Here is a 27,959-nt window from a genome sequence, read left to right on the forward strand (position 1 = left end):
GGCAACCCACAGCATCTGCAATCCTCAACAGATTGATACCTAAATGTCATGAACGCAACATAATAGCCTAAGACTTGATTGATGAGCCAAAGAAAACTTGTTTCAAAATGTTTTATTAGATGATTAGGTACACATAATAACTCCATATTTCACAAAAAAATATATATAATAAAAAATGTGAGATAATCACATTTATCCATCGGTGTAAGCTCACATCAGTAACATAAAAAAATTAAAATGATAGGACCAATTAAACTGTTTTTATATGGGCAAATGAGATAAACACATGTATAAATAAAATATAAGCATGACTCTAAACATACATGTATATAAGGTTCAATATGTAGCCTACGTCAAGGCAGACATTCTCATGGAATAACTTCAATAACTCAAGTAGGAGATTAATAATGTATTTATGTACAAGGCTTACATCGTTTCATAATAGCTTGTTACATGACACTGCAAGAAAACAAGCAAAGAATACCTACCAAATACATTTGCAAGACTGAGATAGCTTTAGTAACCATGACACACATTTTATAATTGTTCTTTTTACAAATCCTTCCTGTACACACGCATGTGTTGCATGTGAACATATTTCATTGGTCAAAGTGCACAGTTATTGCCATCGTATTACAAATGAGGCAGAGGTGGCTAAGCTCATGATCTGACCAGATATGGAGCCATCAGGTTTGTGGCCACATCTTCAGGCCAGCCTTTCTCTTACACTGGTTTCAGAGCTCTCATTAAATCAGGGTTTTAGTCCCTTCCTTCCACAGAGTGATGTCTTTTTGCCCTCATTGCCACTCCTGCCTCATAGATAGCCCGCTGTAGAGCTGCTCCAGCTGGTAACTTAGTGAAGCCTTCCTCTGAGATGTGGTTGATCTTCAGGTAACCCCCCGGTCTATGCAGAGCTACCCCGTGGAGGTGTGAGAACAGCAGCGCTAAGTCACTTGTCAGCCTGTAGTGAGAAACCAGCCTCAGCTCAGTAGGGATGTCCGTTTCCTCAGAGTACTCAAAAACAGCCGCCATGTATTTGGACAGGTCCTGGCCCCTGGCTTTGGCTCGGCCCACCTCCTCTCCGATGAGTTGCACGGCTGCGTCAGAGCTGAAGGCATTGTGTCCAAAGTCCAGCCCACCGTCGGCCCTCTCATCTTCGCCGCTGCCCTCTGGTTCTGGAGCTCCAGGTCTGTGGTTGAGGCCCCGAGAACAGATCACCAAGATGAAGTCGCTCTCCCTGATCTGCCGGCAGTGCCACGCCATACTGCCTTCCCCAGCCACACTCAGAGAGTCCCACAGGTCCAGGCACACCTGGGAAGAAAGAAAAGTCTCACAATAAACTGATCTAACCGCACAGACAAGAATGGACAAGAAAATCACTGTATAGTATATATACACACTTGGGCATATATTAATTCTTAAATATTGATGCTGATCTTTGACACAATTATTTGAGCCCGGATGTGAAATGCATTGGATATAATCAAACGGTACTATAATCTAGAAAGTGGCTGAATGTTAATGTTATCTAAGAGTTTATCAATGGACCAATGTCTCTCCAAATTTTCCATATTGATCATCTTTTTAGTTGCTAATCAATGAGTAAGAGGTACAATCATACCAATTTGTCAGATTCCCTCTGTTTGTAATGCGGAATTTACCAGCATAGCATGAATGCGGCCAGTTAGGGCCGTGAAATGTCACATCCTCTACCTGAGTGGCCATGTGCTGCTGTATAAAAGCCCCCAGGTGCATGACGGCTTTGACATGAGCAGGGCCATCATAGCTGCTGTAGCAAATCAGAAGACGAGGAGGGGTGAGTCCGTTTCCAGGTAAGGACACCACTTCCTCCGGTGTCCCACTCTCTCCGTGACGTATGTCATCCGATGCCGGTATTGGCAAAGACAGGCCGGAGGTATAAGGAAGGCGCTCTGTAAAATGAGTAATTATCATGATTTTAAATTAGCCTTCATCAGACACAAGTTGTTATTTTTTTCATGATGTATTTTCTTTGTCTTTGCACCTTGTTTCATGTAGAGTTTTTGCAATTGCAGCTTGGGCGTCAACCCGGTGAGAGCGGCCAGTAAGATTACAATAATGGCTACCGCAGCCAGGCACACTGGAAGCATCAGAGCCAAGGAGGGAGTGACGGAGAGTGGCGTGGCTCCTTCTAAAGATGGAGGAAGAGCAGAGCTTCAAGAAACCCTGTGCGTAGTTTGAAATTTACGGAAACAGGTTTACTTACTTCACCATGGAGAGTTACATAAGGAGACTGATACCACCTAATTAGCCTACCTTGCTATTGAACACTAATATTCGCAAAGAAGTGGCTGAGTGCTCACATTATCCGCTGACAAAAGCCAACAGAACATTTTTGAAGTTCAAAAACATGCCTACCAGCACCAGTAATACCAGGAGACTAAAGAGACTACCGGTGGCCAAACAAAAGATACAGCACACAAACTTTGCAATGTTGATTGTGTATATCAGCAACAACGGAGCAACTTGCCTACCTCTTTGAATACGCGTGACCACGACATTGAATGTTTTTCTCACTGCATCCACTTCGTTAGCTGCAATCTGTGACACAAGAGATGTTGAGCATTAACATTAATTCCTGATCTTGGAAGACTGTAGTTTGACAAAATGATCTTAAACCTGCATTAATGGATTTCTCAGGCAACTGATATATTATTACCGGGTAAAGTTGATAGGGGCTTTTCACTACACCTTAATAAATGTACGACAAGGAACATTAACTCATTATGAGAAGGTTCAGGTTAAAACTGATGGCTCATTAAACACAAATTAAATGTTTCTTGTAGCAGCTTTAAGTTCCATACTTAGGTCAAATAATAACGTAAATGAAAATGTGCTCATAAGCTCCAGAAACAGTGAATGTTCAGTGAAGATTATACTGTCAGATTGCAAGAAATGTTATTCCAAGACAAGGAAAGAAAATAATCATAGTAATAACTAGTATAACCCATATAACACTTACTTTCTTGACACAGGTATTCCAATATCATTCATCAAACACAAAGTGAGATACAGATTAGTTTTAATCCCTTTTATTTATTTTACCTCACAAGTGTAGTTGGTGCCTTCTTGAAGGTCATTCATCCAATAGCTGTGGTGGGTTTCACTTTTGGAAGAATTCTAAGGAAATTAAATGAACAGTTGGCACAATAACGGATGCAGTTCTCTTAGGCATGAAATATTTCTGTTACATGGCTAACAGGAGCGAGAATTAATGCGCTGGCTGAAAACAAAGCAGCAAAATACAAAGCCGAGGCCACTCACAGGTGTTATGTCCACGTGTGTCATGATGCCGTTTGCGTAGCACTGTGAGAAGTAGCTGCTGATGCCCAGCTCTGGGGGAGCCAGGTTAAAGGTCACATTGATGGCAGTCCCTTTCTGCCGGACCTCGATATGTCCGGGGTACCAGTCTACAACCAGGCAATAAAATGTCGATTTGTTGAGGCTGATTTGGGGAAGAAACATTTCATCTAGAGATGGCATTTTTGTAGCTGCCTCTAGTTTATTTGGGAACCATGGGAATTACAAAGACAGCGTTCGCTCACCTTTCTTGCACTTTTCAAGACCATTCTTCTCCGCACATGCTGCAAAAATCAGAACGTGCATATTACAAGAAATTCTCCATTGTTTTGAGAATGGTTAAACTGAAAGACATGAAGAAAATGACAGTGATTACAGGGCAGACAAGCTTCGAGATGACATAGTATGACAAGTAATTATAATCATAACTACATACAACTGCTGAAATGACCACTACAGGCACTGCAAATAAACCAGCTGTTGCACAAATTTAGATTTTAATGGTTACAATGAAGCAACCACAAACTCTGCTAACTGCATTGGGACTGTGTGTGTGTGTGTGTGTGTGCGTGCCCGTGCTTGCATGCTGTGTTATGTTGTGTTGTCTAATAAGATAATATCTAGCCCAGAGCTCAAGGGGCCTTACAGCGTGTGGAGAAGATCTTGCTGTGGTAGAACTTCTCCCATTCCTCAGGCACCGGCAGGGCCATGACCGTAACGGCATACTGGGACCCAAGGGGGAGGCCGGGGAATGGGTCTGACTTGTACACCTGCAGAAAACAGCAGGAGTCATGCACCTACACTGGTGTTCTTTATTAAATACACAACATTTTTTTTTTTTTTTTTTTTTTAATCTGATACGGTGAGTTAAGAGTTTTGCTCGTGTGCATAACAGCAACAGTTGTTAAAAATCACGAGTTACATGCAAACAATGTGATTTTTTTTTCACACTTTCCCCCAGGGCCTGAATCATAAATTGCCTTCAATGTGATCTGAGGTTTTCTGTTTCTCTTTTCTCTATGAATATTGTTTTCTTTCTGACAGAATGTCTACATTTTGAAAAATAACAAGCTTTTTTTGATTTTGATTTTCTTCATATTTATTTTCTTCTGATTAAATTTCTTTCTATAGAAACAAAAATATATATATATATATTTCATCATTAGCTGTGCACTGAAATATGTTGTATTATATGCCTGACATGTTGTGAAACAGTAGAATGTTTACTTTTTACTTCCCTCTTCAAGAAATAATTATGACATAGTCTCAATTTAATACTAATCCCTGTGCGTAACCAAACACTTTGCTGTTTCTATAAAGTTATTGTAGTAATTCTTAATGCCTGTCAGCAGATTAATGATGTTCAGCAGATGGATGCCACTGATGGTCCGGACAGTTTTGATGAACTGCTGTGGAACCTTAGTATAGATTGCTCACGAAAGAACACACAGTTCTGCATGTACCCAATACTGAATGATTTCATACATGAGCTGGTATGTAAAATCCTTCAGGACATTCTCGTTAAAAACAAGTTACATCTATATTGGGCTCTCCTTGACGTAGCATCTTTCATAAAATGTACAGCTGTTCCCTGGAGGCTTAACGTCAAGGTGATCTCACCAAAAATATAGGATCATTTTACAATCACTAAGGCGTCATTAATTAAGCAATAAAAGGAGAACATAAGAAACATAAAAGGGGGCGATTTAGGATCCGCTTCAAAAATCAAGGTGTTATTTTGCTTCTTTTATCCAAACTCAAGATAATTGGCTGTGGACATTCCTCAAGAATTTGTGTTTGAAGTGTCAGAAATGGAACACGAGACAGGGAACTGAGCAAAGACTAAAGCAAGTGGAACCCTTCCCACCCTCTGAGCATGCGATGCCAGCAGTGACAGGTTACGGTGGAAGAGAAAGAGCTGACAGGCAACACTCGACCCTCCCAGAGCCTGGAGGGACACCTGAAAGCCTCGCAGGAAGGCAATCCCTGCAACAAACATGAAAGGGACACATGAGTGAGATCAGCGTCGCGGACCCTTTGGTGATCCATCATCCTCGCATGTGCAGCACCAGTCCAGCGCACGGTCGATTAAACTTTGAACGTGGATGTCAGAGACACTGCTGCCTGTCAAAACCCCAGACATACCCAGAATAACTTAAACCAGCTGTCTCTCATACGTTGAAGCGTTCCCATAATGCAAGACATCACTGTTACCTCTCGGTCATTATTCACTGTGTGTCACCTGAACTCTTGTTGATGTCAAACCCTCTTAGGAGAAACAACTTGGGGGAGGGAGCTCCTGTCCGACATGATAAATGAGTTTCTAAACCAACCAAACTTCCACCCAAGTTAGAGATACATGATACATGCTACATGTCATTACAAAACAGACACTGGCTTAAAAAGAAAATAGGAGACATCTATGTATTGAATGTGTATGAACATACCATAGTAGCTGGGCTTCCAGGAGACAACAATGGTGTCAGATTTGGGGCTTGGCTCAGGTACAAACTCAACCGTCACATCATTTGGTGCTTGGACATAGTGCCGACAGATTTCGGGGTCTTCCTTTCCAAGCAACGCATAACATGGCCATGGAACACAACCTGAGGAGAAATAACAGTGGACACGTGAAATCTCAAGGTGTTTGGATATTCTCAGCCAATCATGATTTTATACAGAAAGATTTTGTCTGAAATGTCATGTTTTGTCAAGTGTTTTCTGAAACATTGGTGTGTTCTGACTTACATTTTCCCTATTGTGTTTGCATGCTAATGATATTTGCTAATTGTAGTAAAGAGTAATTTAATTTCTTCTGCCAAAAAAAATCACCAAAAACACTTTTTATACTGGGTACAGTGCCTGACAATATGACAGACAGAGACTCATATTCATTTCTGAGAATCCTGATTTTAATTAATGCGAGTTTGTTTATTAGGATAAAACCCCTTGAGATGCACCATCTCGTTTTCAAGGGGGTCCCAACATGTATCACAATAACTACATAACAGGCGTGATAATAATAATAATAATAATAATAATAATAATAATAATAATAATAATAATAATAATAATAATAATAATAACTAATTAAATAAATAAATAAATAAAAATATAAATAATACAAAAACAAACATAAAGCAAAAACAAAACAAAAAGAAAAACAAAAGACAAACCACATACATTTAATTAATTAAAACATTGCAACCAGTGTGAGTGGATCACCAATTATAACCAGGTATAAACATTAGATATAAACAATAGGTATAGACAGTGACAGCTTCATTGATAACAAGAGCAAATTAATAATTTAATAGAAAATAATAATAACTATCGCAGTTTTCCTGGTTGAAGCCACAGCCCCCCCTCAACATAACTCAGTGGAGGGACGGGGTTAAACATGTTTACATAATGATGAATACCACAGCAGCACCACTACATTTGAAATTAGACACGCTGCTGAAAAATATGTGCCGTGACAATTATCATTAACATTGAGATAAAATTATTTCATGACTTGGTCAGACAAGATTTGAAGAAAATGCATGTTGACACAGGCGTAACTGTGTGAATCTCCTCCATATGTTATGTTTGTTATATGTTTGCGTTGCATTAAAAAAAATAAGCTGAAATCAAACTTTCCTCTGCTACACCATGAGCATGTGATATGGGCTAGGCTAAAGACGCCTATTGAACCTGAGGTTTTATTTTTTACCTTAAGGTTTCCTTAAGCAATCAAGCAAACAAAGAACAAAGTAACCATGGATTTTGCCTCACTTGCTCTGGTAACAAACCACAAAGCCACCCAGCCAATACTGGCCTCATATCTGCCTTTCCACCCTCAGGGCACAGTGTCAATTAATTTCCACACATAGTAAAAGCAAAACAAAGACTTTTAGGCTTTCTAGTTACGCAAAAACTAAATATGCCAACCTATAAAAAATAATTACACCAAACAAATAAAACGAAAATCTAATCTGAACATAGCAAACATTTGGAACGATCAAACGAGATGAGTTATTAGTAGTAAAAACACAACTCATTGGTAACAACTTAATAGCTTCTCTAGGATGTACCACACTGAAATTTTGACCTGAGGGTGGTGCTAGATGACGTCAGCGGATCGCTAAGATTGTATTCACCCTTTGGAAAATGAGTGCCTGAACCAGACTTCTTGGTAGTCCGCCCAAAAAAAAAATAATTTGCATTGTTGCCAGCAGCAGAGGTTTAGCAAATATTTGACTTGGGCTTTTCAGGAGTTCAATTTTCTCACTGGTTGTTTGCCGTATTGAGACACAGGCTTATTGTGACCAGGATTATGGAGACAGCTGGTGTTGTTTGAACTTTAGGCTAACCTTTGCACAGATCTTAATAGGAAGTGCAAACACCATCATTTGACTCATCGCAAGTGCCAGTGGCATCGAGTATAGTCAAGGAGTCGAGAACGGTGACGTTGACGCTGCGGTGGGAACGACATCTCAGTGCCACCGAAATGTTTTTGAGCAGTTTGCTTCTAAGTGCAACCCGTGCTTTAATGCACGATGTCAGTGCAATTAGCCCACAGTCCAGTGCAGCCCGTCGGAATCAGACTTACTTCCAAACGCTTCGATGGAGTTGAAACCTAGAGCCCTCTTGACATCAGCTCTGGTTATCCTGCAGTATTCACATCCAGGTCCTCCCTGTAAAGGAGAGCAATAACGAATTATGAGCCTGCATCTCAAACTGCATTTCTGAATGTTTGTTTGCACTTTGTTCCTGTTTCACGTCAGCTAAACAAAGTGGTAAATAAAGGTCACCCAATTTAAGAACCCAAGAAACTGGATTGTAGCAAAGACACGAGAAATTTAGAAAAAATTAAAAAAATACTGTCGTGGAGACACAGCACATGAACAGATATAACCTACTGTATGCACACAGTCCATCAAGAACTGATTGATATGTTTTTAACCTGAATTTAAACATCTCATCTGACTGGATTCGTGGGCAAAACAACCCCGCTGTGCAACATCCTCTGCTCAGCTGGCGGGAACATGGTGGATCAACTGAAGAAATGCTGGAATGGCAGCAACAAGGTAATGAATTAACCAAATGCCATATGAACAAACTGCTAATAACATCATCAAAATAAATGTTTTACAGATGTGTTGATTCATTCCCAGTCTTGCCACCCGACACTGGACCTCCTGTTAGCTACAGAGCTGCCCAAGTCCAGTGCCAGAGACCTGCCCCCGCCCTCTGACAGCACGCTCAAATCTGCCCCATCAAGAGCTCCGGCGACATGGCAGCCTCCTATGGAATTCCCCTCATCCTGCAGGACAACAACGTTTCCATGAACTTCAAACGCACTCTTACTCTTTGGCCTTTCACCATCTGTGCGTATCCTAAAGGCACCAGGGAGCTTCGCCCGAGAGCGTCTGAAATCTCCCCACTATATAATTTTCTGCCGTCAGAGGGGTGGAGCAGGGAGGCGGGGCGGCTGTGTTTTTTCTGTTGCTTTTACGAAAGCGACCGTCTGACGCTCACACCCGTCTCATGCCGGGAATTTACCAGGTGTGCAGAGGTGAGGGTTTGAGCGCCTCGGTCAGGCGGCCATGGAATGTGACTAGGAGCATTTTCTCCAGCACTGGAATGAAGTCCAACTTTGCGGTACTTGTACTTCAGTGTTTCCATTTTCTGAGGCTTTCAGCGTCCACTCCAGGAAAATGTTTTACTTTTTTTGCTCCATTGCATTTATTTTGATACTTTTTTTGTTATGATTGCATGATGCATCAGAGCCAAAACAGCACCGTTTTTAATACATTTCTTTTACTGCCACTGAAATCATCAAAGAAGAAAAACTCAGAACAGCGATGCCGATAATCAGAAAAATGCTGAATGTCAGATCTGGTGTTCATAATTCAAACCATAACATAACGACATATACTGTATGAATTTCACATCAACATTGAAGGGTTGGGTCCGTTTGATATGAGATACATTATGCCTCAAATTGGGCCAAACTTACAGCCCAGCTCCCCAGAGTCGTGCTGCAAACCACTGCTGCGCTCTGAAGTTGCATGGATTTCATAAAAAACAAATGGCTCGCCTTACTCTTCCATCCTGACCCACAGTAAGACCTCTTTTATGCTCTGACAGCGGATTGAAAGCGTCATGCCAACTGAGTCGAAACACATGAGAAGTGAGTGAGACCAATCGGATGAGGAATCTCGAATGTTTTCCAGGTGACCACGGTGCGCTCGTCGATGGCATTTGTGCCTAGACAGTGAGTTACATTTTCTATTCGAGCAAAAGCCGTGAGATTTGGACAGCCTGCGGTTTTTGCTTTTTTGATATACGGAGAATAATAATAAATAATGATAAATGGAGAAAGGACCCTTAATGTTATTGTTACTCGAGAAGAAACCAAGAGAGGGGAAACATTCTTACAGCCGATGTCAAAAGTTTAGACAAAGTTCAAGTTTGCTCTTAATCTCCCAAAACCACCCAACACAGCAGGGAGAGTCGTTTCACGGTCCATTTGTATGGAACAAAGGTGATTTCTCGCGAGGAATCATCTTGTGATCTCCAGAACATCTGACTCTCATTTTCCCGACAATGAAGCACTGTAAATGATCATGAAAACAATCCTTGTTTTCTCATATTTGTGATCTCAGGTTAAAGGTATCAAATAATAATTGAAAGCGCAGCTGCTTTCAGCTTCCACGAGTTAACACCATATCTTTTTTTGTTTTCCCCCCTTTTTAACTGGTGTTTATAGGACAGTCGGCTACATAAATGCCAACAGAGGCAGAGACATGCAATGCATATAAATCAACAGAGGCGAAGGTTTAAAGGCATCCTGCTGCATGCAGTGAAGTGGAGGCATTACTACATTAATCTGAAGGTACATGAGAAAATCCCACAAAACAAAACCACGAAGGGAAGGAAAACCTCTCGCCAAGTAAATTTTTACGAGTGTGAGTAAATAGACTTTAATGTTGAGGCTGGTTAATGCGGGGCTAATTCTAACTCATTTTTATATCGCTGGGAAAGAATGGTTCCCCCTGACTTTTTTTTCTCCCTGGAGAGCCCGGCCGCGGGGCCAAAAGCAAACACCTATGTTCAATTGTGTTGTTAAGATGCAAAATGGTACTAAATGTTTCCCTTAATTCATAAACTTCAGTGATTACTGTTGGAATATAGAGTACAGTTATATTGGGTGACTCCTCCTCCTTCTATCTGTTGTCGTTACCCTTTGACTACTATGCTGTGAAACTCAATACACATTAAGAAACACGCGTTTCAGAAGATGTCAGATTTGATGCGTTGATCCCACCTACAAAGACACGTAAAGCCCAGAGGGGCTCGAGACCAAAACAGCTTCTTTAATTTCCAAACATCTGCGTTTCATTCACATAAATCTACATAAGCGCCTGACAGGGCTGTCAGATGGAGTTTGTCACAATTATCATCCAAAGTAAAGATGAAACAACATAGGTCTGTTTTGGAGTCTCAGCATCAAACTGCTGTGTTGTTTTATCTTCCAACAATGAATAACAACCCAGAGCTGTCAAAGCCAATATTAAAGAGATTAATCATCCGCTCAGGGTCCTACTTCCATTGAGCAATATCTGCATGTGTGAGTCAAATCCGCCTCTCACTGACAGAGCAAATGTTACCGACGATGAGGCACACAAATACTGCCGACTTGCCCTGCAGGTTTAGAGACCATAACCCGACTAACAGGTGAAGAAAATGAGTAGAGGAAGAAATACTGTGGTTGCCCCGAGGCACGCCATAGAAACGGCGAAGGAGTGTATGTGTGTCAGTGGCTCACTGACAATGACAGTCAAACTGCCAGGTAATGGCCGTCATAAAAGTCTTCGCAGGCTGAGCGGTTACTTGCACGCAAGCTCAGGACAGATCTATGTGCTTGGTATGCTCGACACAACAGGGAACTCCTCCGCTGACATGCCGACAATGTGGGTGGCTTTTGAGCGCATGACTGAAGAAAGAAGAGGGAAAGCAATTTTGGTCAAGCCAAAGCAAATGGCGTCAAGGCCATACTGACGTCTTCCTCTTTTGATCTGATTTAGAATTTACTGAAAATGAAAATCAACATCTGTAAAAGGGTTTGTATTCCAAAAACATCCGCGATTAAAGACAGAAGATGACGGAAGCCTGGTACATAACGAGAAGCTGCCACAAAACAACAACTGGTGTTTCTGTGTAACACAGACCAACCTCACAGTTCAGCTCAGGCTGACAACCCCACATTCTCCCTTTGCCCGTTAAATCAGCTCCCTGAAAACGGCGCACTGAGGCACCAACCTGGGATGTTTCGTAATCCCTGGAGCCACCTATTTGAGTATGTCTGACATTTCACACAGAAACTAAAGCAGCTCTGGGTCGGTACACATACAACAAGTGAGTCATTTTGTCTGATTTTCGGGGTTTTCAGCAAAGATGGAAGTTTTGACCTCCCTGTTAAAAACATGGCACTTCGGTTGGACTGCTGTGAGGCAAATACGCTGCAAAAATGTGTGTGTGCGCTTCACCGTGGCCCTTGTCAGTCCATGTAAGATCCCTGTTCACACTCACTGCCGGAAGTGCTCGTTGCAAATCTGATTTTAAGAGGCATTTCTACAGGCATCACGACATATTTGGAAAGCACTATTAAGAAAACAATTCAGGGACTTAAGAAATTTCAATACCAGTGCCAAATTCAACTTCTACGCATCACCAACTGGCATGATTGGTGCTCAGCCCAGAAAACATCACTGGCATCCCCATCTGCAGAGCATCAGTTATATCAGTGAAGTGAGATGTCTGCGCAGAGCCCAAAGATACTAAAAAACAATAGCCACTCTGTGTTCACCCTGATGCCACCTGAAAATAGACAGAGAAGGATCTGCTGCCGTACCACCAGACTACAGAGCAGCTCCTTTCCTCAGGCTGTGGGACTCCTGAACGCCACACTGCACTGTATAAAGTGGTTTGTTTTTATCTTATGTAGCACAAAGGGATCCTGGTGTGCTGCAAAATGACCATTAAATGACATTTCAATGGCATTCACAGGTCCACTCGTACTCACCATGTTAATCTTCAGATCCTCATCCTCCCAACTATGGCGGTTGCAGGAAGAAGTTGGATCAGACCTGGGGGTACTAAATTATGGAATGTGGTTTCCCCCCCCCCATAAGACTGTTCCTCAATAAAATGTTAAGAGATGTCTGAGAAAATGTATCTTCTGTTTTGAAACCGCTCAGCTTGTAATGATGTCGTTATATTCAGGTTTTATTTGTGTTACTTGTGGTAACATGTATTAGTAGTATTGCTCAGGGGTCATTGCAGCTGTATAAATCAATGTTGCACGTGCAAACAAATACACACACACACACACCATCATCATGAACATCACATACAGTTTTCTCATTATTCTGCTTTAATTTTAATTAAACAGTGTAACTATTGTTGTTGTGTCGCGACTACCAATAGCTAACCCTGTTTTCAATCACTTTAAATCTTAAATGAAAGTAAATAAAAACTATGTGATGATCAAGTCAACAAGTCATTTTCATTTCTCTTTTGTTTTATTATAAGAATAAGCATGGTACCTTTTTTTTTTTTTACTGAATATCATGTCAAATCAATAAAATCTATCTGTATTCTCTACAGATGTATGACCTGTATAATTACCACATTAAAATGTATCAATATGCAAGTATCTACTTCACAAGTTTAACGGCTCAACACAAGATGTCTCCTAATTCACAGTGAAGTCTAAGTCTCAGTGTCTGCGCACTTCAAACTTCAAGTTTCCAAATCACACTACGCTGAATACTGGACCTGGATTGGCATCTAAGACTTTCAATATATCATATCACGATTTACACAAAAAAGTCTTTTCTCAGGTTTATGTATCATATCCCAACTTTCAAAAACTGCACTGTTAGAAAGAGGTCACAAACAGAGGCTGGTGTTCAAACAAAAAAGAAAAAACATAGGATGAAGAGGAATTGATGTCTAGTGAATGAGACGGAGGATAGAATGTAACACAGCCATGAATTATTCAAATGTCTTTGCGGTCACCGTTTACGTTTTTTTGATACGCGTTAAAGCACAAACATCTTGTATGGGTTTGTTGTCCATGCAGAATGGAATGCCGTAGACTATAAGACAACCGACGGAACTACTGTAAACCGATAAACGTGGAGAACAGAAACCGAAGCAAGAAAACTCACCGGCTTAACGGCGTAGCCACTTCAGAGCCTGCGTTATGTGTCAACACAGCGGCGCAAACCTGCACACATGTAAACGTACACAAGGTTGGAAATCCGGATTACCTGTCGTATACAGTCCAGACTGCAGTCCTGGGGAGTGATGGTGACGGCACTATCCTGAGCCCAGAGCGGGTGACAGAGTGCCAAGAGATTGTACACAACAAGAGCTGCATTCAACATTCTGCTACAGAGAGCAAGACATTGTCCAACTGTGAGCCCTCAGACCTCAGCCTCACAAACACACACACTGGACTGACCAGCCCCTCAGAGGGGAAAATAGATTGTCAAACCTTCCCTGATGGTGCGTGAGACTTGTGACAAGACCTTGCCAAGAGTGAAGAGAGACGGTGAGGGGAGTGGTGTCTTGAGGCTACGGGTGGAGGCTCACCGTGCATGTTTTAACAGTTACGCTGCCAGACAAGCTCACATTTTGTGCAGTAGGAGCAGGAGGCATGTGGCAGGTTTGACTGTCAAACACAATTTACGGTTGGTACCGTAACCGGAGCCAGGAAAAACCTGATCACGTTTGACATAAACACACGCAGGAATGAAACGAGAGGCAGGAACATTTATATATAAGTGTTGGAGCCAAAATAATCAGGTTTACTCTTCAGTCAAGTCAGTCATAGCCAGGTTCATTTTTATTCAGCACAGAAGCGACTACAAGTTTATGAGCTATATACATACGAAAGTGGGGTTATTTTTGTTTGTGACATTGAACTGGTGATTCGGATACATTAAGGAAAACTAAGTATTTCACAAAGCTAGTAAAACCATGAATGAAGATTTTTGTCAAATCCCGACAAAGCATTGATGAAATATTTTACAATAAAGTAGAATAAGATGGAAATTAACAGCAAAAGGCTTGCGTTCACAGATCCCAAAGCGTGAAGAAAGCCGCCGTTTCACCGGATCTGAAAAACAAAAAAAATAAGAATAAATGTGAAGCTCATCAATGAGGACCAAAGGGTTACACCACCACACACACACCATCTCCAAATGATTATATGGTGTCACAGTGTTCCCTCTCTTCTGGAAATAATCGGACCAGATCTGCTGTCCAGGACTAAATGATTGCAGCCCTGCTGTTATTATTTAACTGTTGAACAAAAGAGTGCTCAGTAAGTAGATTTCACACAATGACTAACTTCATTAAGTGTTGTTTTTATCTTGAGTTCCTTAGTGTCTGAGGGGCAACTCATCACTACAATGGACCGGGACTAACATATCCTAGCTGTTAGTCACTGATTGCAAGGCAGATGAGAGGACTTTCTCAAGGACTGAGTAATACGTTCTCAAAGTGGATTTATTTCCATGATTTCACTTCTTTGGTGTGAGTCATAGTGAAGCGACTATAAAATCACACTGACAAATACAAATCAGGGTTTCTGTGATAAGTATGAGAAGAGATACCTTCTTCCCAAGAAAAACACATAATGTTTCCTACCAGCTACCTAACAAACGGCAAAGGTTAGAGAACTTTTTTTTCCCTGGATCTTTGGCAGTTTTATCGCAGTTCTATAAAATACCATGTTCGATAACACTGGCCATCACTAACACATTAATGACAGAATTACATTTTGCCAACTAGCAAGGAACAGCAGAATGACTGTAGGAAACATTAAATATAATATTTTTTTTCCCCTCTCTTTTGCTCTGGTTTTTAAAAATACAGATGTGTGCCAACTTGCTGTCAGAGAGAAGAGAGGGTGAAAAAGCAAGTGTATTGATACTGCCGTTAAAAAGTACTGAAATGGTTTCAAATATTCTGAAGTGACACTGGCAATAAATCAATATTCATACCACCCACTCATCTGTGGCATGCCATAACATGTCCATGTGAGAAAAAACTGTGCACGCACGCACACACGCACGCACACACGCACGCACAGCGGTTTATCCAGTGGTGGAAAAAGAATTCAGACTTTTTCCCTGGAAAAAACAAAGGTTGAATTACAGCACAAAGAAAGCAAGTCTGCTCTCATCAACCAACAGAGGAAGAGACTTTCTTTCCCCAGTTGTTTTCCCAAGGCAATGGTTGAACAGCCATTCACTTGATGAAGACAAGCCCACAGGAAGAGCGCCAGGCTTTGAAACCAACTTTTGTATCGGCCTAATCATCATCATAAGATGCGCTGGGGCCCAAAAATATGTTTTTCCCCCGTACACGTAAATTGTAAAAGATGCAGTTGCAAAACTGTGGAAAAAATGTTTTGGAGCATCATAACCAAAGGGACTAAAGACAAAACCAGCTTTCTTTCTAGTTAATCTGTAAGTAACAGAACTGGGCTACTGATTAAAACAACTGGATGTTTAACTGCCTTTGTATAGCACTGAGATCTGGGTATCTTTGGACCCTTTACAGTCAGTCTAATTGGTGCAGTAGCCAGGTGCTTAGCTGTAGCCATGTTGCCAACGTTGTCTTTGCGAACAGTGGCACCAAGAGAAGTACCACAAGGAAATGCTACAAGGCGGGAATTTTGAAAAAAGTTGTTTATTTCTGTTTTAAGTATTATTTAGCTAAATCAAGAGATAAAAAGTACCCACTGTTTAGTAAAATAGTCCATGTCAGTGTTGTCTGTAATGTTTTTCAATTCATATGACTCCTGCATTTATGTGTATGCTGCATGCGTCTGCTGCAGATGTTTAAATTCAAGCCCAATTCAGTTACATTACATGTTGTCGGGTAGTTTAATCTACAGCATATTCTATATCATCATATGTTGCCTGTGAGAACCAAATATCTCTAAAACATTTCCTGAGCTCACGAAAACATATTGCTTTCAGGTTTCGCGACAAAGAATTTTCTGGCTAAACCACATGGGCCTTTAAATCTATATCTCTATACTTCATTCAGGAAGGGCATCTATTCATCTTTAAGAGCCACATGCCTTTTTGGAGGAAAATATTTGCACACATTTTCATTTAAGGCAAACTTGGACCACAAATCACCCCGTTATTACAGTTTAATTGGATCTTTTAAACTTGGACTCCATACAGGAATTTGAACAAACAGATTTTTTTCTTATGAAGCACGTACAAGGGATTTAAGAGAACACATGAATCATTTTGTGCTAAGAACTTCCTCTTAGGCACAGACAAGAATTGAAGAGAGGTCCAGACTGGGCTGCCTCCCTCCACAGAGAAAAACACTTATCTGATTGAAATTCACAACAGTTTACAGCTGTTTAAATATGATACTACAAGGAGACAACATATATAACTAAGACAAACTTAGTGTATATTTAATATTCTGCTCACCAGCATAGTCACAACTTACCAATTTTCTTTTCTTTTTTTTTTGAAGAATTCAATGGCATCAGCCACCACATTAAAACCAACGAGTGAATAACATAGATCGACTTGTTATAATGCAGTGTTCACGCCTTATCTGGTCAAATAAACAATTCAGAATCACCCAGAGAGGTTTAATTCCAGGTAACTCAGAAGAACAGACAGAGCCTATTGGATAAGAAGCTATATATTAGAGAGCAAGTCCACCTGCGTTCGATTTGCTATGCCCACGACATATCTTAAACACTGGTTTACTAAGGATATAATTTGGCTACAGCAGACATGTCGGGTGTTTCATTTATTTGAAAGAAGGGTTTTAATTTGACATGAAAGCTGAATGATCCCTCACCGTGTATTTGTCCCATTTCTTCTCAGGATCGTACGGCTCCCAGCGACTTGCAGGGAAGATGTGTTTGTTCTTCTCGTACCAGCTCCTCAGCACCACTTTACCTGCGTGAGACTTCAGACAAAAGAGCATAACTGGCTTAACTTTGATATGGCATTTAAATGAGGGCACAGTTGTTAGACTCATTCTTATGGTCAACAGATATTTTCCTACAGGTTGTAACGCTTCACTGTCACGTATGTATCTATTTAGATTGATAGGCCCTCATAACAGAGCTTTTCAGTGAGGAGTTATGCAGCTGTCACTTTATTTTTATGATAAAGTTTGAGAGATGGCGTGGAACAATAATGATTTGGGATTTTTTTCTCTTATAAAAGAAGTAATTTTTCTGAAGAGGGATTAATAGGCTCATTCTACCATCAGTCTCCCACTGACGTACTATATGGATACCAGATGTTTGAGAAAAATATGATTCTCCCAGGTCATGTGGTCTCCATACAACAGGAGGTCATACATATCTTGTACAGACGTTAAAATCTGGATAAAGATAGTGACGATTGCTCTATGAGCAATCTTCTCATGGTCCCTGCAACCTACATACTTAAACCTACTGGAGATATGTTCTTCTTCATCTCTCCTAAATGGTCAGACGAGACAAAATTCCACAACACAACACTTATCGGTACTTGTGTCTGCACTATGTAACTTCAATGAGAAGGTAGGATCACCGCATTACATACATGTTTACTTCAACACACGTTTTCAACACATAACACTGTTATGATGTAACGAGTTTCATTATGTCTGACAAATTGTTACAGAAGTGGGACACAGAAACTGTGCAGGCCACCAAATCACACAAAAAGTCAGTTTCTACATAATGTTCCTTTAAGCTTCTGGTGCAGTGCTCCTCTTCGCCTCGTAAGTTTCAAAGTCAAATCAATAAATGCTGTTTTATGAGAATGGACAGACAAAGAATGGGATCTCAGATTATGAAGGGAGCTGGAACTGCTGCTGAAATCATCATCCACTAGTTTTTTTTTGTATTAAGGCTGACTTTGGTTCACATAAACCAAACATTTCTGATCTTTTCCATTCACAATCTCTTCTTACTCTTCACAACTCCTCACCTCATCTTTCTCCACAGTGGCATCGTTCACCAGTCGAATATCGTCGTGGACATCAAAGCTGAAAAGAGGACCTGAAGAAAGAAGACAGACTGATTAGAAAGGCAGGAAACAGAGCTTCATTTTACTCCATATGTTGTACAGAATCAACCACATTTAGTTACGCAAAACATAATTCAATCAAGATATTGTGTTTCAGAAGTTGAAAGCTTCTTTGCTCACTTACCAGATTTGCCTCTGGCTTTGGTCACAATGAAGTCATAAAAACTGTGATGCTGAATGAGACAAACAGATAAACTGTAGAGTGAGAAAGTGCTGCTGCTATTGGAAACATTAAAATATATAATAAAAGGTATAAAATAATACTGACAGCAACCACAATGTCCCAGAATCCTTTTTAAAATCTCTTGGTTCTCCAATATCCTTATATATTTGGAATAGTAAACTTTAACTTTTTTAAATTATGCCTCCTTGCACCGGTCGAGTTGCTGTAGCATTAATTATTGGCCGCAACATTTCTTTCGGGATTTTATGATATCACAGTGTGCTAAACCTGACACGATATCAAATGTAATAACATTTTATCCAAACAAACATTTTAGACAAATTTTATGACAAACTCCTGTATGAATTACAGTGTTGCGGTCAAATATTTGTTTTGTGAAGTCACAGTGACCTCTGACTGACCACCAGAAGAAATTCTCTTAAGGCATTTCTGAGATATTGCGTTCACGAGAATTGGGGGCTGTCCGGTCACAACGATCTTGACCTTTGACAATTAAAATCTAATCACTTAATCCTTGTGTCCAGGTGAAAATTTATAACAACTTTTAAGAAATTCCCTTGAGATTCTTGAGATATTGCATTAATGGAACATAACCTGGCCACAGCTGTTGGCCGTGCTCAGGCATAAAAATGAATTCAAAATCTATCCAGTCTGGACAAGTCCCCACTTTATGAAAATACAAAAAGTCTACCAGTGCTTCCACAGTCTAAATACATTTTCTTTGTGATTCTTGGAGCACAAACACACCAAGAGCTGCTGACTATGCTGGAACACTTTTAAGGTCAGATCAAGTGAAGTGTATCAAAACAGAGTGAAGCAACAGCTGGGCTGTGGATCTCACAGGTGTGTTAATCAGATAAACAATACATACATGTGGGATTATCAGATCCTCTTTGATATACATCAGCTGCTCAACTCCAGCAGACCTGCACAAAGAGGAAATTATTGTAAAATGGTAACAAGGTTATCTCACTTCAAGGTGAAAGTGGGAACACTGGCAACTTGTTGTGGTAAAGTTATCATCCCTGACGGAGAACGGCTGCGCAAAAACAAAAAGTGGAAAGAGAATTCACCGATCCTGCTTTTAACTTTGCTGAACAAAACTACAAAACCAGGAAAAGACATACCGGTATCAATCTATCATATCACAATAACAATTTATTATTGATATATTGCCAAGCCCTATTTCATAATAAACTCTACTACTTGTACCTTGGACAGTAGATGATGTACTTACTTGCTCTATTCAGACTCTCTGTATGAAAAACTGCAGCTCTCTCACTTGTTTGAATGAGGCCAGTCTGACAAAGTAGGGAAAGCTGACAACCACAGCTCTGGCAAAAACACAAAGGTTCGTGCACAACAAGGCTTGAACTTGGCTCAACCTTGGTTGGAGCATAACCTGGACAATCTCCACCATAGTGCTGCGATGGCAAATTGTGCTTGTACACACACTGTACACACTTTGAAAGATAAACACTGTAATTCTTTACTTGGCAACTGTTTTAACCCAAGATGAAACACATGTAGTGATGACAACTTTACTTAAGTGTAAAATCCTGTCTTAAAGTATGACACCTGTGTTTTGGTATCTGATATGCAGTCCAACTCATTGATCTGCTACTCAAACTTATTGTTTAGAGACAAGGAAAATCAATCACAAAGGTCATCAAAAAAAATTCCACCCCACACTCCCCAGGGTTGCTTTAAGGCAGGCCTGTTTCCAATCCGACATGGGCTTAAGCTGTAATCAAGAACAATGTGGTGAGTTGAGGTTAAAGCCATCAAAAACAGTGTAACAACATGTTCTTCCATTACAGTCATTTTCTCATTTTCTTTGTCTGTTTGATGATAATTTCTCCCTGCAGCCTCAAATTTTCCTCCAGTGCTTGAAAGAAGAAATCGCAGGAGCAAGATGACTAATTGTTATTACGGCTCTGACAAAAACCTCATTCACGAATGATAAGAGTGTTTTGTTAACACTCCTTTGCTCTACAGAATCTCACCTGAGCTCACTGAAGTCCTTTCTGAGGACCTCCAGGGCCCTCTGCAGAAAGTTCTGGATGGTGTTGCCCTTCTTCATCTGCAGGCAAAATACACACAAATACAACAATGAATAGAGTAAATACTACACTGAGTATACTGTCTGATCAAAGGAACATGGGATGAACATGTTGCGTTCTTTCCCCATGAAATCATGCTTTACCTTGACAGTCTTACGATGTCCAGAGCCATCCCAGTAGCTGAACGTAATCTCAATCTCCTCACCTAAAGACAAACATTCACCATCATTTTGGATTGAGGGCAAGTGTTAGTGTGCATGTGCAGTAGTAAAAAGACAAGAAGAATGAGCACAAAATGTTTTCTTCATTTACAGTGTCAGTGGATGTATACCACTGAATTTAAGTCAAGGTGTGTGTGTGTGTGTGTGTGTGTGTGTGTGTGTGTGTGTGTGTGTGTGTGTGTGTGTGTGTGTGTGTGTGTGTGTGTGTGTTTGCATGCATGCTGGAGTAATTCTAGAACTCACTCTTGATCTTCTCCTGTTTGAGCTCCCATTCCTGCCTTAGCTCCTCTCTGAGACGATTCTCCTCCTCCTGAACACAAAACCCAGACAAAACCAATGCAGTGAAATTAGAAAGGATGTCATGTTTTACAAAACATGGGAAAGCTGTGACATTATAGACAGGGATCATAAGAAATAAGCATGTCACAAAAAAAAAGTGCTTTGCCACTGTATTATCCATATGAGCAGCCTTATCTACTCATGTGTGCGACTGATACCAACCACAAGTGTTACATAATGCGTAAATTAATCTCAACGTCATGCAAGACACAATTACTCTGGAATCTACTTGATACGTGCAGAACACTGGCAGACCTGTGAGATACAATCTGATTAGAATTTACTAGTCACTTCTTGCCCTAATTACCATCTACTTTGTGTGTTTTCTGCAGCCTTACAGATAAGACAGAGCTATAAATCCTTCAGCTCGATTTGCAATGTGACGATCCATAAACCGTCTGTGAAACCCAAATCAAAATATTCAGCAACCATTTGTCACCGTCACACAGTAAAGACATGAGAAGGTCACCTCTCTGTCTCGATCTGGAAGGAAACTTGTGTCCACGTCTGGATTTTTCCCCAGTTTCTTCTTCCTAACTGGAGAGTCTGCGGGACAAAGCCAAACATCTATCAGACGAAGTTCCTAATTTACATGTCACAGCTTGTTTGTTTAATTCACACAAACACCACATTGTTAAAACGTCGTGATTTTGCTGGAAGTTATGTGCGGTCTGGTGATGACATGATTCCAATCTTCTCAAATAACTCTCTTAATTAAAGCAATGTTATGAAATATTATATTCTTCAAAATCATGGTATGGTACAGTGTCTTGTAATAGGGTGAATGGTGTCTCTGGGTTATATGTAACTTCAAAAAGAGTGTAGGATCAGAGAGTTACACATATTTACTTCAAGACAGAAGTTTAAATAAGCAACAGAATAGTTCAAACAAAATAAAAATATAGAAAGCAGCTAATTCTACAATTTCAGTTACTTTTAAAAAGACAACTATCAGCAATCTTGACATTAAACCTCTATATTCATATAATGACTCCATGTCAGTTCAGTTCAGTTCAGGTTTCATTTGATTGGACATTTCATTTTCAAACCCCCCCAAGACCCTGTTTAAATATTTCTTGCTTTAGTTGACGAGTGAAGCTGTGACTCTAGACAGGACCAGCTCAGACTGACAAATAAAAAAAAAATGACACACACTGATGTTTTGTGTGAGCTTTAACATTCTTAACATCAAAACTCACAATCCTGCTCTTCCTCTTCATTTTCCTCCTCTTCTTCCTCTTCGTCTTCAGGGTTAAATGATAAACTGGCTATTTTCCTCTTCTGTTCTTCCTTTCTCTTCTTCTCTTTCTGCTTCTCTAACTTGCTGCAAACAAAAAGTCATAGAGAGGAGACAACCAGTCAAATGTAGACAATACAAGGGATGGTGGCCATACAACCATCATGACACATGATACATATATTTTTCCACCTAATAAGGTGCTTTTTCAAAATACTCTTTGTGTTCTTACATGTGTATTATTGACAGCCAAATTCATAGCAGTGACCAAATAAACAAGAGTGAGGTTTTCCTGTTGTTGATAAAAGGCCCGCTAGGCTTAACTCCAACCAGAGTTTTGATTAATTTTTCATTCGGTTTTGAGGTTTCTGGCAACAGTTCTTTGAAAGTCAAAACCTTTTCGACAAATGTTTCCTTTAGCTTGGAAATAACTGTTGTCACTGGCAGAAAAATACTACTCAGACCTGTTCCAGGAAGGAGATCTAACAGCTGACATTCCATCGTTTTGTCTGATGCTTTGGCAAAGAGAGATCCATCAGTTGCACAGCTTTCACATAGATCCATGTTTTATGTCCCTTTACGTCACTGCTAGTGACAGTTGATTGACAAAACCATGACTGCAGCCAAAGACCACTTTGGAATTTGAGAACCACCCAAAACAAAGCAGGAATCAATTTCAGCGCAACATTGTGGTTATCAAGACTCAAACAACTTGGAAACAAAAGAAGGGGGAACACATTTTTGGAGCAGATTTAATTTCCATCTCAGTCACATCATAAGTTGTTTAAAGTTGTTTTTATCTTATTTAATTGCATAAATATCTATTTTGAACTCTTAGAAATAACCATATGAAATCAAAAAGAATACCATTAGACAGTACTGTGTATGTGATGATTTATTACTATTTTATCTGGCACAATAAGATCCCAAGCATGCGCCCTTGAGACTTCCCCTGACTGAACCGACTTGCTTTTGGTTATGCTAACTTGAATGGGGATAAAATAATTTAATCGGGCAGCTAATCTTGACTTTACAAACTTTATTGGACCACATGGCTCAAGTTCTTACAGTAATAGGAGTCAATTTGCAGGGGTGTTGAGGATTGAAAACAATTCTCTACCATGTCTTTGCGTGGGAAAAAGTTTTTTTGGACCCCAATGTAATGTAATGTAATTACATGGTTTGGCCAATACAAAGTCTGTGGCCTCACATAGCAAATGGTAAAATGGCCACAACTGCCTTCAAGGCCTGGCACTCTTCCCGGGGGCTTGGCTTGACCTTGATGATGAGGCCAGCTGTCTCCATGGAGAGGAAGTTCCGGTCAAGCCAACCTCATTTAATACACCTCTTCTTCATTGGTTTTACTGGCAGACTTAAAACCAAACCGCCATCCACTATATCGGAGTACATAACATCATGCTATGACAGGTGTGCCAGTGTTGATATTTTGATGGAACGCCGTAAATAAATTAATGAAGCAAATTGCTGATGCCAGAGCTGATGCATGCTGCATGCTGCATGCTGCGTGATGCATGCTGCGTGATGCATGCTGCGTGATGCATGCATGTGTGACAAGGTAGGCTGGGCTTGAGGGTGGATGGTCTGTGTGTGTTAGAAAATTACATTGTTGATTTGAAGAAAAGTGGAATTCAGATTCTATCTTCCTGGGCGGGTCTCAAATTATCTGGGTGGGCTGCTTGAAAGCCCATTCAGTAGTTATCATACTGGTGAATGGCAGACCACTCCTCCATCTCTTGCCTCTCAGTTTCACAGATTATCAGTCTTGGAAATGGAGACACCAGTATTTTGGTGTGTTGTTATCAAGCCAGTGTCTAATGCTTTTAAAAGGTTCATTCTGTAAACATTTTTATGTTCCTTAAATCATATATGTATGCAAGTTGCAGTGCTCTTTTGCTAGATTTATGATGAGCTGGAGCTTCTGATTGAGTTTACTAACAGACTGAAGTTAGTGAGTTAGATTAACTGTGATAATACCTTCACTAAACTAACTCTGATCCCATTAGCTAACATACTCTACCGGTATGGTGACCAGGCGTATGTTAGAATGGTTAGATAAAAGTTCATTCAAAATTACAACACATTACTTTTTGATGATTAAGTTTGTTGTTTAAAGTTTTTCTACAAGTTTATAATGACCATTACGTATACTTTTGTTGTTCTATAGCAAAAGGGTTTATAGCACTATTCATAATCAGGTAAGCTTTGTAAATTTTTAACTAAATACATGTCTTTCCCATGACAGTAGCTATTGTCAGCCCTGTCGATCATCACAAAGCAGCATCCAATCGAAATAAAAAGGTTGTAAGAAAGAATTAAAAATACACATCTTTTATTTAACACATCAAGGGAAACCTTTAATTTACCATGGTCTTGAGCCCTGTAAAGTTCTTGTAAAGGCGTTTCTTCATAAACAGCCTTGAAGTGTGGCTATGTCTGGCTTTGATTTGTTTGTTTGACCTACATTAGAACTGGTCCCAAAATCTGGCACAGAGAATGTTGGAAAGTCGATGTCATGTATCTTCCTTCTTTTGAAGGTTTCTTGCCCTCCAGCTGTAGTTTTGCGTCACAGCAATGGCATGGCATGATGTCACTTGCAAACAATGGATTAAAGGGTAACTTCACCTATTTCATACATTAAAGTGTGTTCACAGGTCTTGGGGATTACCTTTTTCACATATACAGTTATATGTGAAAAATGTAGTATAAAGCTTTATGTAACTCCTGAGGAAGCTGGATGTAATCTATTAATTCCTTCAGTGATGACAATAAATATGCATGGTGGATAATCTATTCTATTCTAAACTGTCCACAATCACTCCAACAGGGTTACACAAGTGCAATGTTAGACCAGTGGCCTTTTCCTTTCTAAACCTGGAGCCTACATTACCCGCAATGCAACTTCAAGTTAGCCCAACCATTTATGCGTGCTTTCGTAGCAGGCTTTTTACCACATTTTGGGTCCTAGCTGTAGGGATTTGCTCCCATCCAGCCACAAGAGCATTAGCGAGCCTAGTGCTGGGCAGTATGACCAAAAATATATATTGAGGTATTTTTCAACGGTTTCACAGTATATGACAGTATTTTTTTGTCATGCATCATCAGGTGTTCACAGCATTTTCTACTGGTTGAGAGAGGAATTACTAGCCCCTTTTAGATAGAACCGAAGGCACTCTGCCGCCCTGTCTATCTAAAAGGGAGGTGTAATATTTCTTTCACCGTAACATAAGACCAGAGCCCTACTGTCTACCCTCACTGTTAACCCCCTGCTGGCTTTGTGCATCATACATATTTTGTCTTTATTATGATATGAGACTATATATCATCTTGTGACATCATTTTGTCTTTTCCCGATATCAAAGGGATGATCTGTGAGAATCTGAGTTAAATCATTCCAACTATTCTTCAACTAAAATTGTTGACAGAATGTGAAGAAATACCAATTTTGGCATTATGACGTCTATATATTGTGGTTCTAGCATTTATGAATTGCTTTGAGGGCAATTTCAAAACGTCATGGTATGTTAAGTATTAAGGCCATAATGCCCGGACCTAATCAGAACAGAAAGAGCTATTGCCAGAAAGTTAGAAAACAGTGTTTCTCTGGCTTTTAAGCATGAAACACACTGGGCCAACCATTGGCCGTCTGAAGCGTTTGAGGAGACTCGGACGATTTCGGAAACTGTGTTCAGCTGTGCTGGAAGCTTTTGGAACCATGCGGACAACATCTGCTCAGATTCAACATGCAAAATCTGAGAAGCGTGGCTGTTGCCAATCTGAGCCATTGGATTCTCTGACTGGTTGTGTGCTAGCTGTATGACCATTCTGATTGGCGGTGTCGTAGCAAATCAGTGCGGTGTGTGTGGGGGGGCAAAATATGCACTTTGTTTTTCTATGCACTCTGTTCCATCATTTCCTGTTTTCGACTACTGACACGAGACTAGCGCCACCCGCTGTTGAGGAGGATTATTGCATCCGCAAGCATGGAACATCCATGCTACTGTGAAGTTGGCAGCACGTTGAAGCGGTATGTTTCAATGCAATTTTTCTGCAGAAAGGGTCAGACCAGAAGCAACGGAGTGGTCGGATAAAGGCAGCTGGCTGTTGGTTTGAGTCTGGGCAATGTGTGAGGGGGCTTTTAGGCTCATGAAGACTTTGATTGATAGCTGCAACCAATAGTTTATCTGTGCCCCAAGAAAGGTAAAATTTAGCTTTTTGATAGAATATTTTACCAAAGAGGTAGAGCAGAGGTAAAGAAATGAAAAGTGTTTACAAGACCTTACACCAAATAGCTGAGGGAGTGGCCAATGTAGAGCCATGTGGTTTGAATGAACAACCAAAAACTGCTGTGTGACAGTGAGAACTCACAGCTGGAGCTCCTTGGACTGCTCCTTCTTGGCCAGCTGTTTCTCTCTTTCCTTCACCAGTGCCTCCTGTTTGGCCTTCATATCATTCAGTGTCACCAGACCTGATCAATACATAAAATAAAATAAGTCAAACAAGAATAATCCGAACAAACTGGTGAAAAAAGTTAGACATTTCCATAATAACTCGCCCCTTATCCTTTATGACATAACCTGTCTATTGTGGTCCCAGTCCAGGTGTTTTGTATCTACACTGTAGTGTCACTGGAGGGTTCATGTGCAACAACAGAGATACTTACCAACCGTGCTGGACTTCAGCTCTGCCTCTACAGCATCGTAATGAGCAGAGAATTTTTTATCGATGTTGGACTTGACCATGTTGTCCTGCGAGAAACCAGACACACAGGAGGGCAGACATACAGGTAGTTTAAGGATACATTGCCATTACTTAATCTCATTTTGATTTGACAACATGCCTACAGGAGACTATAATTAGTTAAGCATACTTTATTTCAAAGATGGGTTCACAATCTGTACTTATCCTCACCTTGGCTAAAATGTTAGGTAGGCAGAATATTAAGTAAGTCACGCAGTAACAGCGACCCCCTCACTGCCTCCGCAAAACTGGCACTCGAGACTCTAGCTAGATACTCAAAGTTTGACGGGTAGCCATTTATTATAACAAGACATAAAGCCTAATTGGCTCGTAGTAATGCCGCCTGGCTGATAAACACGTTATCATTTGGGGTACAAAGTTACAAACCTCTGCAATCTTCTGCTTAAGTTGCTCAAGATGCTCTCGCTCCTTTTCTCGTTTTTTCATTAGCTGCATGGCTCTCCCAGCCTCACTGGCAGCTCCTTTGTACTGCGCCATGTTGCTTTCTTCCTTTTCAACGCTTGCTTACAAGAAAATTAAGACTCAAATAACAGATAGGGAGGTTAAGTTCTAAATTAAAACACAAACGTTGCCGGAGCTGTGAAAGCAGACCACCCAGCACATCACAACAAGAAAGATGGCGGCGACGAAGTGCATGGTGGGCAGTTATGATGCCTTCGCGTACAT

The 27,959-nt window shown here is 40.5% G+C and overlaps 2 protein-coding genes across 2 annotated transcripts; both read right to left on the bottom strand.

The window, feature by feature from the left end:
* Nucleotides 1-145: 145 nt before the first annotated feature.
* On the bottom strand, nucleotides 146-9,009 carry si:ch211-207e14.4 (interleukin-17 receptor D). Its single transcript, XM_037105655.1, has 13 exons — nucleotides 8,887-9,009; nucleotides 8,534-8,647; nucleotides 7,934-8,018; nucleotides 5,787-5,945; nucleotides 5,207-5,325; nucleotides 3,986-4,109; nucleotides 3,585-3,623; nucleotides 3,304-3,449; nucleotides 3,085-3,159; nucleotides 2,514-2,580; nucleotides 2,024-2,170; nucleotides 1,714-1,931; nucleotides 146-1,311 (listed from the first exon to the last, which is right to left on the bottom strand). The coding sequence occupies exons 1-13, from the start codon at nucleotides 9,007-9,009 to the stop codon at nucleotides 760-762; spliced, it is 1,968 nt and encodes a 655-aa protein (XP_036961550.1). The 3' UTR covers nucleotides 146-759.
* A 5,206-nt stretch (nucleotides 9,010-14,215) lies between these two features.
* fam50a (family with sequence similarity 50 member A) lies at nucleotides 14,216-27,929 on the bottom strand. The gene is made up of 13 exons (XM_037102942.1): nucleotides 27,660-27,929; nucleotides 27,196-27,280; nucleotides 26,901-27,000; nucleotides 22,477-22,601; nucleotides 21,747-21,823; nucleotides 21,182-21,248; nucleotides 20,861-20,922; nucleotides 20,661-20,737; nucleotides 19,526-19,580; nucleotides 18,595-18,643; nucleotides 18,372-18,442; nucleotides 17,245-17,355; nucleotides 14,216-14,515 (listed from the first exon to the last, which is right to left on the bottom strand). The coding sequence occupies exons 1-13, from the start codon at nucleotides 27,768-27,770 to the stop codon at nucleotides 14,507-14,509; spliced, it is 999 nt and encodes a 332-aa protein (XP_036958837.1). The 5' UTR covers nucleotides 27,771-27,929; the 3' UTR covers nucleotides 14,216-14,506.
* Between the last annotated feature and the right edge of the window lie 30 nt (nucleotides 27,930-27,959).

This window comes from Acanthopagrus latus, chromosome 7, assembly GCF_904848185.1.
Source record: "Acanthopagrus latus isolate v.2019 chromosome 7, fAcaLat1.1, whole genome shotgun sequence".
NCBI lineage: Eukaryota > Metazoa > Chordata > Actinopteri > Spariformes > Sparidae > Acanthopagrus > Acanthopagrus latus.